Source organism: Desmodus rotundus, chromosome X (genome assembly GCF_022682495.2).
Source record: "Desmodus rotundus isolate HL8 chromosome X, HLdesRot8A.1, whole genome shotgun sequence".
In the NCBI taxonomy this organism is placed as follows: Eukaryota; Metazoa; Chordata; class Mammalia; order Chiroptera; family Phyllostomidae; genus Desmodus; species Desmodus rotundus.
Genome location: NC_071400.1, coordinates 86,973,176 through 86,988,081, shown reverse-complemented (window position 1 = coordinate 86,988,081; position 14,906 = coordinate 86,973,176). Strand labels below are relative to the sequence as shown.

Here is a 14,906-nt window from a genome sequence, read left to right as displayed (position 1 = left end):
CCCCAGACACCCCAGGAACAAGAGCAAGAACTGGGCAGCCAGAGCAGCCATTCAAATAGAGGCCCTGCTGTTCCAGGGGTCCGTGCACTATGGAGGCCTTAACAGCAGTGGGTGCAGCCATGACTCATATTTAAAAAGCAATTGAGTTGGCAGTTTATCATCATCCACCAGAGCTTGACAGAAAAGATCAGTTAGAGAAATTCCGTGGGTTGAAACTGAAAAAATAAAGCAGTTCAAATGACCAATCTAGATAAACAAATATGATAGAGCCACACAGTGGAATATTATTTATCCCTTAAAAAGAACAGAGTTCTGACACGTGCTTCAATGTGGATGAACCTGAAGTCATCATGCTAATAAGTGAACTAAGCCCAACCCAAAAGGACAAACACTATAAGGATTCCACGTACATGAGGTACCTAGTGTAGTCAGATTCATAGAGATGGAAATTAGAATGGTGGTTGCCAGAGGCAGGGGGATGGGGCATTGTTTACTGGGGCGACAGCCTTATTTGGGGAAGATGAGAAAGTTTTAGAGATTAGTTACACAACAACGTGAATGCACTTAACACAATTGAACTGTATACTTAAAAAACAGCCAATCATATTGATATTTTTCATTCAAATTTAGGAATGCAATGTTTCTCCCTAATGCATTTTATTTGTATATATTTCTTCTTAATCTGAAAACCTTGTCTTAACATAATGCCACAGAAAGGTATTTGTCTGCGAATATAGTTTATATGGCATTGTACTTTTGTACCTTTGTCGTATCATTGGTCTTTGTGATGAATGACATAAAGGGTGTCCATACTTTTTCCTGTGGAAGCGTTGTGAGGGACCTGTGAGCAGTATTGCAGGACGGGTGACTAATCTGAAATGTGTGCTTGCCCATGAGTGCAAGCGCACACACAGGTATGCATGTGTACGCACACGCACATGCAAACACACACTCACACACCCCATCCCTGGCCAAGATTAAGCTAAATCACCTGAAACATCCGGATCAACTTCCTTTGATTCCGTTTTCAGTCTGTATGTAAGGCAGGTAGCATAGTGGGCATCAGTGTGATTAATTAACTCAAACTATTGCTCTGATGGGGGAGTCGTCTGGGTAATGTAGAAGCAGTCTTTATAAATAAGGGCCGTTTGAATTGTAAAACGGATGACTTTAATTGGGTATTGTTTTAAAGGCAATTTTAAAACTCTTGAGAGATTTTTAGCAGGTTGTATACTAATTGTGAGTCTTAATTTCTAGTATATTATTACACAAACATATTTTAGCAGAAGGCAATTTTTAAAATTCTAAAATGGTTAGCCTGGCAATTAAAGTTGTTAAATTACAGAAGTAGAAAAATTAGTGGTAATCTTGGGAAAGTATTTAGTAGGTATGGTAAGTTCACTAGGTGAATGAGAAATTCTAAGAAAATGTATTCTCTAATCAGATTTGTGACAAGAGTTCTACTGAGATACAATTCATATACCATAAAACTCATCCCTTTAAAGTGCACAATTCCATGGTATTTAGTGTATTCACAGAGTTGCATGATCCTCATCACTAGCTAATTTTAAACAGTTTCATCACTCCCAAGAGAAACCCTGGGTCCGTTAGCAGTCATTCCTCATTTCTAACCAGGTTTTTAACTGACACTAAAGAACTATTTTAAAGTACAGATAAGTAATTAGTGATCATTCTTTTTCTGTAGTAACCATAGACAATAATTCTGAGATAAGGCAAGAGGTTTTGAATTATCACTGTAACTAAATGCTCTGAATAAGTCTTGCTTAAAATCGAGAAGGTTATGCTTATAAACTCACTATGGATATTCCCGTTATTTTCTTTGTAGAGACAAGATCAAGACTAATAGAACTTTCTTAGAGAACTGAGTGCTTTGGTCCTCTCTGTGAAGAAAGATCATCTTGCGCAAGTCAACCTCTGAGCTCCTTTCCTCTACTCTGAGCGTGACACCATCATTATTCTAGTGCTGGACCTTTGCCAGAGAAACTTTTCCTGTAGTAACTTCAGATTTTCCACTAAAGTAGTTAACTGAGTAATTTTTCATGGTATGTTGTGATTTGGCTGGTGCCATCATAAGAGAGCACAGAGCCTCGTGAGTGCTCTCGTGTCCTCATACCTCTCTCCTCGTTATCATGAGTCAAATGTCTACAGTGTACCCAGGGTTCTAAGGTCCCTCCGCATTCCAGACACAGCAGATCTCTACAGTTGCAGTTTGTGACCAAATACCACGTTTGTCCCAAACCACCAACGAAGGCCTGGGGAACATGAAGTTGAAGATGCTAGCTGAGTGTGTCTTAATGATTCAGTCCCAGAGCCCCTCCTCTCTCATACACATCCTTCCTCACTCTCTGAGGGAGAGTTTTGGCTTCCGCCATCTGATTGTGTTCTCACTGTGAGGTGTGTGTACTTCTGTGCTAGATCTTACTCTTTGATGCATTGGTTTTATTTTAAAATTCATTTGTATACTTTTATTCTGTCCATTAAAGCATTCCAAAAGTTGTCTTGGAATTTTTCACTTAGCTGCTTGGTTTCAAAGATCTTAAGTGAAAAACTACCTTGCGGTCACTATCCAGTTTGTAAAGAGCGGGAAGGGGAGCTTTTACACTTATGTACACTTTTTACCAATCTAATACTGTGCCTTTGTCATGTTATGTTGCTTTGTAGATTTCTAAGGAATTGCTACTCCTCGTGTGAGGTACATCACTAGTTGTAAAATAGACTATTGAAGGGAAAAGTTCTTTTGAGTTTATTTTGAAAAGTGCCCTAGGTCTTCATCATTTTAAGTTTCATGAATTTTAGCCAGTTTTAGAATTGCCGATCTAATTTTCACAATCCTTTGCTCTTCGCTGAAAGTTGGAATTGGCAGAGGACTTGGGGTGAGGAAATAGGATTCATTATTTACCCATAGAAAGGGGAGCTCTCCGAAAGTCCAGATTACACCCCATCACTTACATAGCTCCACGGAACGTGTTTCTTTCATTTCATCATGTGGTAGTTCCCTTCATCTTCAGAAAGATCCCATTTCTTCCATCCTTGGAAGGATCGCATCTGAAAACTCACAATCAGGTAAAAGAAAGGCTGATGACTTCCAACACAGGGGTGACAAGATGGTCCTTGTGGAGGCCCAACCAGGGCTGTTTCATATGATTATTTCGTTGTGTAAAAGATGTAAAAATAGTGGTTCTTTACATTTAGAAACCCTGGCTTCTTTATCAACATTAGCTAGTATATGAGTATCTTGCTAGGCCTCCATTTATTACTCCTTTACACTTTCAAGTATGGTGCACTGTGGGGGGAAGGAAGGTTCTGGAAGTGTTCCCTCCTACCTTGCTCTGTTTCACTGTGCTTTAGGAAGACCCATTGATCATTATGCCCTAACAGCAAGCTCCCATGTAAAGGTCAAAGAGGGAAAACACCGTGTGGGAAAATCCTATCACATTTCTCCCTTTCAGGTCTTTTTCAAAAGTAGTTTTCTTTCAACGTTTTAGCGATTTAATTAGTAGTCCTCTACTCATATGCTTTCTGGTTTACTCATATCCATCTCATGCCAGTATGATCTTGCCTCCTCTTTGCTTTCTGCATTAAGAATTTAACTTTGCTCCCGAAGTAACCAAAGTAAGAAGAGTTTCAGGAACATCTGGCATCCTTGCAGTTTAGTGCCCCCAAATATTTGTTTATTCGTTTTGTTAGCTGTGCATGATTCTTTGAACTCGGGTGCATTTCTCTGGCTGTTTGACAGGTTTGTCTCTAAACAAATGGTCAAAAGTCTACATGGAAGTTGTAATATAAATAGACATTGATGCCTTTTCCACAAAATTCATTTAGTTCAACCTGTTCCTCTCTTTGCCTTTCATTGACTTGATTTTAAGTATTTGCAGAATGTGTCTACTATTTGGAACAGTGCCTGGCACATAGTAGGTGCTTAATAAATATTAGCTGAATGAAGGCATGAAAATTGAGAGACATTTACCATGGGTGGAGGGCAACATCCTTCTAAGTTCTTAAACTATCTTTGTTCCCAAATTAAAAACCGTTCCAGTCAGGAACTGTGGAAGTGCCGAATTTCCTTGTTGTGGTGCTAAGCAGTGACTTCAAAATGTAGAGAAATGAAAGTCCCTACTTCTTTCAGCAGGGATGGATCCACAGGAGGCTTCTGATGCTTTCTTGGTCTTTGCATATTCATTTCGACCCCTTAATACAGTTGGTTCTTTCCATCCAACCAGACAGCATGGGTTTATAGCCTTGCTTGTCGATCCCAAAGAACTTTTACATACAGCATCCCTTGATCCTTACCCTGCCGTGAGGGGGAGCATGCAGGCATTATCTCTGTTTTTCATGAGTCCCAAAGCAGTATGGTGTTTGCCAAGGTGACATGGTAAGTGAATAGAAGAACCAAAGTGAGTAGTCGGGTCTTCTTATTCCTAGGCCTGTACTCTCAGCAATGCACCAAGTAATTAGCATTCTCTCTCTTGAGGAAATTCTTGGGCGTACCAACCCTCAAGGGTAAGATGTAAACCACAGTTTTTCTCTAGTGCAAGAGAATTCTATTCAGGAGAGGTTTTCTTTTGTGTGTTTTTATTTTGGCATGGTTAGTTAGAGATAATCGAATGGATTTGGCAAGTTTTACTGAGGAAGACAGGCAACTGAAAGTATATAGCGGTAGGTAATTGTTAGAGTTATTTAGATTTAATTTTATGCTTGAATGAACTCAGTGCTCACTGCCAGCCCTTCATACAGAGACTCCTCATTCAAGGGTTGATGCTTTTATCTTTCGGTGGGCTGGTTGCAGCCTCAGTTGGATTTTCTTGCGTGGTTACAGATGTACCTCTATTGCTATTCCATATATTCAGTAACTTGACTGGCTCTCAGGTTCTTGGGTCACATCCTTTGTCCCTTGATTCTTTGGACACCTCACTCTATTGTCTTGTAGTGTCTGGTGATGCTGAGAGGGCTGAATCCAGAGAGAACTTTCTTCCCCTTTGGTAGATGACCTGCGTGTTTGTTCTGGGTACTTGGGATTTCTTGTTTATCCTTGAATTCAGTAACTCCATTTGAGTGCATGTCAGAGTTGACAGACATCTGTAGGCTTTTCTGGTTTTCAGTGACATTCATTATTGACATTTGGCCTGACTGCATTTCTTACTAGTTTATTTGTTTTCTTCTTCAACAGTTTGTCCCAGTATTGGCTGTTGGTTATCTGTCCTTTATATTTATCACTGTTTTAATTGCTGTCACCTCCTTGTCTGTCTTCCATAGTGTTGATTCTAGGCCCTGATGCTTCCAATGTGGCTTTCACTTCTGTCCTGGTTTTATTTTTTATCTGTTTCTTTCTTAGTTCTGCCAGCTTTCTTCTCTCCTCGTGTTGTCCTGTTTGACTCCTTATTTCATTTCATTTGGAGGCTGAACAGTGTGGTCTACATTTTCGTGGTTTCTAAAATCATTCTGTTTCCAGTGTGTTTATCTGTCTTTTGTTTCTTTCATTCCTTTCCCTTTCTGTTGTTTTGCTCTGTTATTGTTGCACAAGTATCATGATGACTTTTCTGCTTATTATTTGTCCTTGCACGGGACCAGTTCTGTCTGCCCAAGCAGAGGATGGACAGAGCCTTCTTGAGTCCTCTCTGAAGCGAGAAGTGTTTGAACGATCACCTTAGCACTTGAAGTGTAAGGCTAGATCTTGATGGGTCATACTGGTGAGGCTGTTGTTTTGTTTTTCATCCTGCTGTCTAGATATGGGGAAGCAGGGAATGAAGCACAGTCTCCGTGGACCATGTTGTCTGTGAGTCCCTTCCACGGACAGCGTGGGATCCTCTGCCCTGGGGTAGCCAGGTCCCATTGGGGGAGAGGGATTCCCCTTGACTTTTCCCATTTCCACTAGATGTCGCGTTAGCAAAAGTGTAGAGAGTTTGTACATAGGCTCTGCTGAATTGTATGTACAGCAGGTCCTTGAATAATGTCGTTTTGTTATAATGTTGATGAGATGCCACAGGAACTTAACTGTTGTCTATATCAATTTGCCTGTGGTAAAACTGGTTTTGTTATACACCATTTCACTTAAAGTCAAAGACCCTATCCACAACGTTAACTGAGGACTTACTGTAGTCAGCATGTATGTGATTGGCTCCTGAGTTACGTTTCTGTCTGCTGCACACAACAAATGGTGCACCTGAGATCTCAACCTCCCTTCTTAGGTTTTTCTTCTGGAAATGTGCCCATGTAGTATGTACTCTGCTTCTCCGGGCTGTTGCCACTCTTGGTTTTCTACAGGTTAAGTAACAGTCATTGGTAGAATTCTTTAGAACATTCTCATGAATGGCCCAGCAACTAAGGTTTACTTGGAAAATTTCAGAATCTTCCTTTGATGAGTCCCCAACTTCATTGTGCCTATCAGACACTCCCCTGGAGTCTTCGGTATGTGGTGGTAGTTTTTATTTGTTTCGGTACCAAGAGCTTTTTCAGCTTTTGGTTGTGCATATTGAAGGGCAGGTGCACCGAGGTAAGCATGCATTTATTCTGCCATCTTTCCCAGTGGCCCAGGTGCTTAAACATTAACTTTGAAGGTAATGTACTTCATAATCATAATCCGTGTTAGTAAGCAGAAGGACTCAATATTGCCAGGAGGAAAGAACTGTTAATAATTTGATCAACACAGGATTTTTTTTTATTGTTCATAGTGGAAAGATAATTTTTAACTCAGGTTCCGATTCCATCAAATTAGTACCTTCTGGTTTGAAAGTAAGGGACATTTGACATTTTAATGAATGTAAGATGTTATCAGCCACTGAGAATTATTTATGAGTTAATTAAATATAATAGAATATTTCTAACTAGCATATAATCAGAGTTATCAAGAGAAGTATATACTATTTTTTATTAACAGTTCACTTGCCAAGCTACCCCACCGAGGGTAGTCACCCTTATGAGAGCTTTACTGTGACATAAGGGTTTGGGGTTTTTTTCTTGCCTCTCTTTTCAGTCAACCCATTTTATAATTTGGTTCATTAAGAAATAAAAATGTTCGATTCCTCATCAGCATTATTTCTGTTATTCATGCACGTGCATGTCGATGGTTTGTAGGTCTGGGGCCTACTGTAGAAACACATGTGGCCATGTTTTGAAAGAACAGGTGGATCATAGGGTGGGGTTTTAATTTGGCCTGTTTGTGGCATCTCCCTTGGTGGCCAGCATATTCTAGTAGGCACACTTTTCTCACCCTCCGGGCCTAGCACAGGGATGTCAAACTCATTTTCACCGGGAACCACCTCAGCCTCGTGGTTGCCTTCAAAGGGCCGAATGTAAATTTCAACTCCTTAACAGTTGAGGGGTAGTTACATGTATACAGTCCTAAAATTATTTCAGCACTTTGAAGGCAACCACGAGGCTGATGTGGCCCCTGGTGAAAATGAGTTTGATACCCCTGGCTTAGCACAATGACCAAGGAGTGTGAATGACAGCCTGGCTCTCTGTAGTTGGGGACTAATCAAACTCCACTGTACACAGTGCCTCCCCCTAACGTCACAGTGATGTAGTTCCATTTGTTAATTTTTTCTTTTGTTTCCCTTGCCTGAGGAGATAGATCAGAAAAAAATATTGCTATGAGAAATGTCTGAAATTTTACTGCCTATGTTTTCCTTTAGGATATTTATGGTTTCAAGTCTTACATTTATGTCTTTAATCCGTTTTGAGTTTATTCTTGTCTATGGTACAAGGAAGTGGTCTAGTTTCATTTGTTTGCATGTATCTGTCCAATTTTTCCAACAGCATTTATTGAATAGACTGTCTTTACCCCACCATATGTTCTTGCCTTGTTTTTCAGGTAGTAGTTGAATATATACGCATGTGTTTATTTCTGAGGTTTCTATTCTGCTCTGTTATCTATGTGTCTGTTTTTATGCCAGTACCATGCTCTACAAGGTGACTATGGCCTTGTAGAGTAGTTTGATATGACATAGCATGATACTTCCAACTTTGTTTTTCTTTCTCAGGATAGCTGAGGCTATTCAGGGTTTTTTGTGGTTCCATACATGTTTTTGGATTATTCTAGTTCTGCGAAATATGCCATTGGTATTTTGGTAGGGGTTGCGTTGACTGTGTACATTGCTTTGGTTAGTATGGACATTTTAATGTTCATTCTTTTTATCCATGAACATGGTGTATGCTTCCATTTATTTGTATCTCCCTCAATTTCTTTCTTTAGTGTCTTATAATTTTCCAAGTATAGATCTTTTACTTCCTTGGTTAAATTTATTTCAAGGTATTTTATTTTATTTTTTGATGCAATTGTAAATGGGATTGTTTTCTTAGTTTCTCTTTTGGATACTTCATTATTGGTGTATAAAAATGCAATCAATTTCTGAATATTAATTTTGTATCCTGCTACTTTAATGAATTCATTTATCAGTTCTAGTAGTCTTTTGGTGGAGTGTTTAGGATTCACTATATATAGTGTATGTCATCTGCAAATAATGACAGTTTTACTTCTTTCCAATTTGGATGCCTTCTGTTGCTTCTTTCTGATGGCTGTAGCTAGGACTTCCAGTACTATGTTGAATAAGAGTGATGAAAGTGGACATCCCTGTTTTGTTCCCAATCTTGAGGGAAATGCTTGTAGTTTTTGCCCATTGAGTATAATGTTGCCTGTGGATTTGTCATATCCGGCCTTTATTATGACATTGATGTATGTTCCCTCTATTCTCCCTTTGCCGAGACTTTGTATCTTAAATGGGTGCTGGATTTTATGAAATGCTTTTTCTGTGTCTATTGATATGATCGTATGATTTTTATCCTTCATTTTGTTTATGTGGTGTATCATGTTTATTGATTTGCAGATATTGTACCATCCTTGCATCCCTGGGATGAATCCCACTTGGTCATGGTGTATGATCTTTTTAATGTATTGCTAGATTTGGTTTGCTTACATTTTGTTGAGGATTTTATCATCTATGTTCATCAGGAATATTGGCCTATAATCTTCTTTCTTTGTAGTGCCTTTATCTGGTTTTAGAATCAGAGTGATGCCGGCCTCATAAGATGAGCTTGGACATCTTTTCAAGCCATCTCCATGGTATCAAGACAAGTAGAAGTCCTTCCCCTCCCCACTTGAAACCCAGTCAGATGTGACAGGGGCTGGTACTCAGGAGAGTTAATTCTTGTCATCTTTTTTTGTCATCATCCTCCCAGGGGTAGGAATGTCATGTCAGCCTTTCCACACAGAAGGATACAACAACCTGGGGGTACTTGACATTGGCTTCCTTGGGTCGGACCAGGTCAGCCTCATCAGAGTTTTTCATTTCATCAGGAGCGTGAGTTCTCCAGTGGAGTCTGTAGCTCCAATAATCTTCTTGGGCTCCAGACCCTGGGCAAAGCCCCATGGCTTTTCTGACTCTTTTCTTCCTGAGTTTTCTTTCCTCCCTGTTATCTTCAGAATCAGAGTCAGCTTTGTACTGGCCTCCCTATGATTTATCTGTCTCATGTGCTGTTTTCTTGACTGTAGGAACTCATCAATGAGGTCGGACCAATCTAGGTTCTCTTCTGGCTCCCACATGTTGCCCTCATCTGAGAATCCCTCCTACTTTACCACTCAATGGTAGAGAACTTTTTCCACCACATATTCCTCTTCCTCTTGTAGCACCTCCTCTACTTTCTTCTTGCCCCTCTCTGCCCACACTGTAGTGCCCACAGCTTCCTTGAATAAATGGCTCAGAGCAGAGCCCAAGAGCCTGAGAGGAATCGGTGCCACGCTCGTCATGTGTAGTGTTAGGTGGACCCGAGGAGTAGCGCCCAGAAAAACAATAAGCCGGGTGGCTGTAGTCGATCCTCTCACTGAAGTGGCATATCACAGTAATCACTATTGCATTTCATTGTCTCTCTGGCCAACAGAGAACCATGGTGACATGAGAGGAACCAGCTTTTACATTCAAATTTCATTGAAAAATGTGGGTTGCTGTTTCCTCATACCAGAAATGCAGTTACAACACGGTCCACGTGTCTTTCTAGGGCTTCAGAAATCACTATTTAAATACAGAGTTTCTATTTACAGCATCTGGGTGATGCTGCTGCAGTTAAAATAGATGCTTGGCAGGAGGAGACCCTCTTTAACACTTCCACACCCATGTCAGAGGTGGATGGAAGATTTTACCCAGAAGGCTTCTCTCTGAAGTCCACAGGTTGGCGTTAGCCGTGTTCACCTCCCAAAATAAAGACAAGAAAATAACAATATTGTGGTCATAAAATCCTTGATAAACCTGTTTCTGCCTTTTCTCTGTCCCTAAAACAGGGACATGAATTGCCCATGATCCCAGTGGTAGGGACATGGGCTGCTACTTGTGACACAGAAGGCTCTCCGTGGTGGTCCTGCTCCCTGGGACAGAACAGCAAAGCCATAGTGCACACTCCCAGTTATCTAACACCTGCTTCTCTGGTCGGGCTCAGAGGGCAGAGCTAAGTGATGGAGAAAGATAGGCTGCCAGGATGCCTTTAATTATTCCCTTAGGTAGGGCCAATTTGTCACCTTTAAATCGAATTATTTGCATATACATAAAAGCACCTTAGGGCATCCCTACTGAAAGACTTCAAACAAATGCCTGATACAGTTTAGTGCCTGCATCAAAAGAAAGCCTGCCCCTTTCTCCTGGCAGTATTAATACGTCCCTAACAGGATGTGACTTCCCATCCTGTCTCCTCCCCCACTGGTAACTCTACAGGGGCAGCATGCTCCCCATTGGGAAGTGGTGACTTCAGTCTGGGGTAGAGTCTGCATATATCTTGAAATTGATAAACATCAGAGCTTCATGTCTGGAGTCCTGTGGTCTATCCAGTTTGAATGGTTGGGAATATATTTTGGGGGGTGGGTTTTTTTAAGTGTTAAGAGATCTGAGTAATAGATTTGTGATAATATTGGATCCAGGAAGCTTACAGTGAAAATAGTATGAACTTAACCTGAAAAATATTGCTCTGTTCCATAAATCTCTCAGTGACATTTGGATTAATCAAGCATAATTAAATGTAGTTAGATTTTTGTCAGATTGTAGTTCGGAATAATATTCATCTTTGGAGAGCCTAATATATTCTGTAGAAATTTTATTAAGCACTTTAGTTAAGTGAACACTAAGGAGAACAAAATCAGCCTCAGGAAGATTAATTACTAACAAAACACAAAGTTTAGTAGATTATGTAAATCATTTAAATTTTGAATACCATGGCTTGAGCTTTAATTTACACAGAGAGGTATTTTTTTTTCACTTTATATTTTCCAGAAGTACAAAATTATAATTCTAGTCTTTAAAAGTTCTAATCATTTTAGGGTTTCATCAAGTTTGCCTAATTTTTTCATGTTATACATTCCAAAAGTGAAGAATTACAGTTGTATTCTTTCCATTGCTAATAATCATTTTAGGATTCCACTAAGTTTGTTTCAATTGTAAGAACTGTATTTTTAGTTCTGTATCTTTAAAGAAGTGATCTTTAAAAAGAAGTATTAGGAAAGAGAATGTATATAAAAGACAGAGCATCCTTCCATACTTGGCCTTTCATTAATGAAATGAAATTTTTAAAGAAAGGTAAAACATAAGAATTTAGACTATACTCATAAATCTTTTTTATTTTTAGCAATTTAAATGGAGAAGTAAAGAGATAAAATTGGTTTTATATGTTATATTTTTTTGTATTCAAAGAATTACATTTTCACTACCCTTCCACGTCTCAGGGAATAGCCTTTGATAAGAATCCCCATAGAAATTTCTGAAACTCTATCATGATGTGTTGAAATTTGATAGTTCCTGTCTACATTTCCAGAGGTAGAGTTTCAAAAGTATTGTCATCTCAGGAATACAAGATTACCCAAGAAATTCGCGCCTTGCCTTTATCACCACTCGGATTGCATGGGCTTTAGGCTCTTGTCATGATCAATGACACCTAAATATCCTTTGTTTAGTAGATACAAAAAATGTCTTTCTCACGCACGTCTGAGATTTTCACAGACAGAAAAATCCTGCAATTTGATTTTCTTCGGTACTTTTGCTTCTTGGCTTTTCAGTGAGGAATCCTTTCGGGATAATAACACGTCAGTTGAAAGAACATTCTATTAAATAATTCTAAGTTTTTGCCAACCTAAAAGTGGCCTGCTAATTTGAGTTCTGTACATAACTTTTGCAAATGGGCTAAAACAGCACAAATGTCCAAGATCATATATACTCTGAGCACTATGTCAGCGAAGTAAAGGAATGTCTAACTGTGGCACTTGTCACTGGTTGTACGGCTCTTCAGTTCATCTTTGCCTTCCAAATTGTTTGAAAATGGCCACCTTACAATGGAATGCGTATTAAGAACAACTACTTCATGTTTTAAAACATTCTTACCTCGAGATTCTCTCTGAGAGAAATTAAAAAGACTCTTAACATTCAGTTGTAACTCTCTTTTGGCTCTTCATATATGCCGGGCATGAAAATGGCTATTAGGGAAGTTCAATCCAATCGGAAGTCAAAGGCATTGGCCATTAGCCATCCATGCTAAGTGTAGTGCAGGGGAGTTTGTGAAAACAGGTGGGATGAGTATGATTGTTCCATTGTTGTTTATAATACCTCACAGCACCCCTTCCTTATCAATTTCATTTTCTTTCTGCTATTTGAACGTTTATAATCATGGGAAACCTCAATCTGTGTTTTAAAAGGTACTATAATTTACATTAAGAACTGGTTTATGCCTGTATCTAAAAAGGAGCTGAGTTTAGTGTTCCACATCTTTAATTAGGACAAATGTTTTAGAATAATTACAGTGAAAGCCTATAACTATAGGGATCTGAAACCAATAGACACCACCTGCCAGTGAAGAAGGACCAGGCTGAATCGCTGACTTCAAGGCTTTCCTTGCCGAGCGCAGGCAGGGGCAGATTTTGCCTGGCTGTTGTAACGAGTGTAAAAGGTACAGTAGAAAGGGCTCTCCAAGATCCTCTATCTGCTCCCTTTTTCTCTACCTGCCTGTGCAGCTCCTCCTGGGAGAAGCATCCCATATAATCCTTTAGTTTCTCGCTTCTCACTTTTAAAAGTCCTTGTTACAGCTGGCATGTGAATTTGCCCAATCAATTGTGCAGATACTTAAAATTCTTTCAGACTAGACCAAACTAAATGTATTTGGACTCAGTAGACAGCCAAGGCAAGGTTTACCTAGAAAATGTCAAGTATTGAGTATTTTAAAAATTTAAGTGGACTTGATTCCATGTGGGAGGAATTGAGTTATATTGCATCCGTGTTTGTTTCTGTTATGTTCATTGTTACAATTAGCATGCTCTCTTCTCATGCTGTGCCCCGCCAGAAATGAAGGCTACACTCCAGTTAAAACCCAGAGCTGTGTTTGCGTCCGTTCTGCATGACATGACACAGGTTTCAGAAGAATAGAACATAACTTCTGTAGCATTCTGGCTAAGCCTAATCTGTGCAGAGTTCTTGGTCTTCGAGTCATTTGACGTTGTGATTGCGGCTTCAGGTTTATATACACATCACACCATCTGTTGCTCTAAGTTCACATCCCCTCAAAAGTCCACAAGTGCTGGGAACTTAAGTATTTCCCAGATTCAGAATACAAGTTGTGAATACTTGAGAAATGCTTGAGCCAAATAAGAAAAGTCAAGGTGGAGTAAAATACACCATTGTGAACACATCTAACCCTGTGTTTAAATGTAAAGTTACTTGCTTGGCCCATTTTTCATCATAACTCCTTAACTCAAAAGCCGAGTCTAAACTGGGAACGAGAACAGACTTGACAAGAGAAGAATATTAACTCATGTATGAAATACAAGTTCATTACAATGTTTGTACCCGTAAGTCCAACTCTCACCCGGTTCGCTTTGTGCACCTGTCAGCTTCATTACAGTGATGAATGTATGTGCCTATCCAGTGCTCATGAGCTGTCTCGTGGTTCATAGAGTGAAGCCTGGCCACCCCCCGTGCTGTGTGCTGTTTTGTGGCCTGGCTGGTCCACACTGTCACGAGTGAAGGATGACTTCGGTTTGAGCTAATTTGTCACTCCACATTCTGTGGAGAAAAGTGTTTCGTTGCTGTGATCGTTGGAAAAACATGACCAGAGAAGTGTGTGAGTCAGACAATGTTCTCCGTAAGTTGCAGGGCCACCTGCCATATGTGTGTCATAGCCAAATGAGTCCTGCAGCACGTGGACAATTCTGTATCACAATCACTGAACAATAAAATGGCAGTTGTGATTCATTGTGCTTCAGTGTGGTCTTTTCCTGAGCTCTGGTCAGGAGTCCACCCCTCTCACCTGTAAGCTTTGCCTTCTGAAATTCAGAAGGCAAAAGTTTCTGAAATTCAATACATGACCAACCACCTTTGCACGTTGCTGGGAATGGACAAAGGATCCTGAAATTCTTATGATCAGTCAAAGGAAAAATAAGGTAATTTGGATTCTCTGTAGCAAGGAACATTGAGCTGACCTTTCTGGGGAATGTTCTATTGGCAAAAATAAAGGAGCTGCTTAGTGGCAAACTATTACAGTGGTATTTTTCAAGATACAGTCCATGGATCAGGGAAAAGGGACCATATGATATGTTGTCCAAGCCAGGACACCTTTGACCGTGAGAAAGAGCACTTGATGCTGTAAACAGGTGTAGACCAGACTGTCCTGGGCAAGTTGGCTTTGACTGGCCATTGACCAGGTACACCTGAGTTACCTGAAATGCTGGTTACATGCACATTCCTGGGCTCTGCTGATTCCGACTGAGTGCGGACCTAGGAATTGATATTGTAACAAATACCCCTGGGACATGCTTTACAAAGTATAAGTTGTGAACTGCTGCTATATGGAATAGGCAAAAGATAAACAACTTGAAATTTTTAATGAAAGGGCTATTGGTTCCATGGTCTCTCCTGAGGAACTGGTGC

The 14,906-nt window shown here is 39.9% G+C and overlaps 1 protein-coding gene and 1 pseudogene across 2 annotated transcripts in view; one reads left to right on the top strand and one right to left on the bottom strand.

Annotated features, from left to right (window-relative positions):
• PDK3 (pyruvate dehydrogenase kinase 3) overlaps window positions 1–14,231 on the top strand; it is a 67,638-nt gene extending 53,407 nt beyond the window's left edge. For both annotated transcript variants that reach the window (XM_024569786.4, XM_024569787.4), the window contains exon 12: window positions 1,847–14,231. In XM_024569786.4, the coding sequence (XP_024425554.1) occupies window positions 1,847–1,886 (40 nt within the window). In that variant the 3' untranslated portion in view covers window positions 1,887–14,231. The remainder of the gene's footprint in view (window positions 1–1,846) is intronic.
• Window positions 9,168–9,763, bottom strand: LOC128779951 (chromobox protein homolog 1 pseudogene; annotated as a pseudogene).
• Window positions 14,232–14,906: the final 675 nt, after the last annotated feature.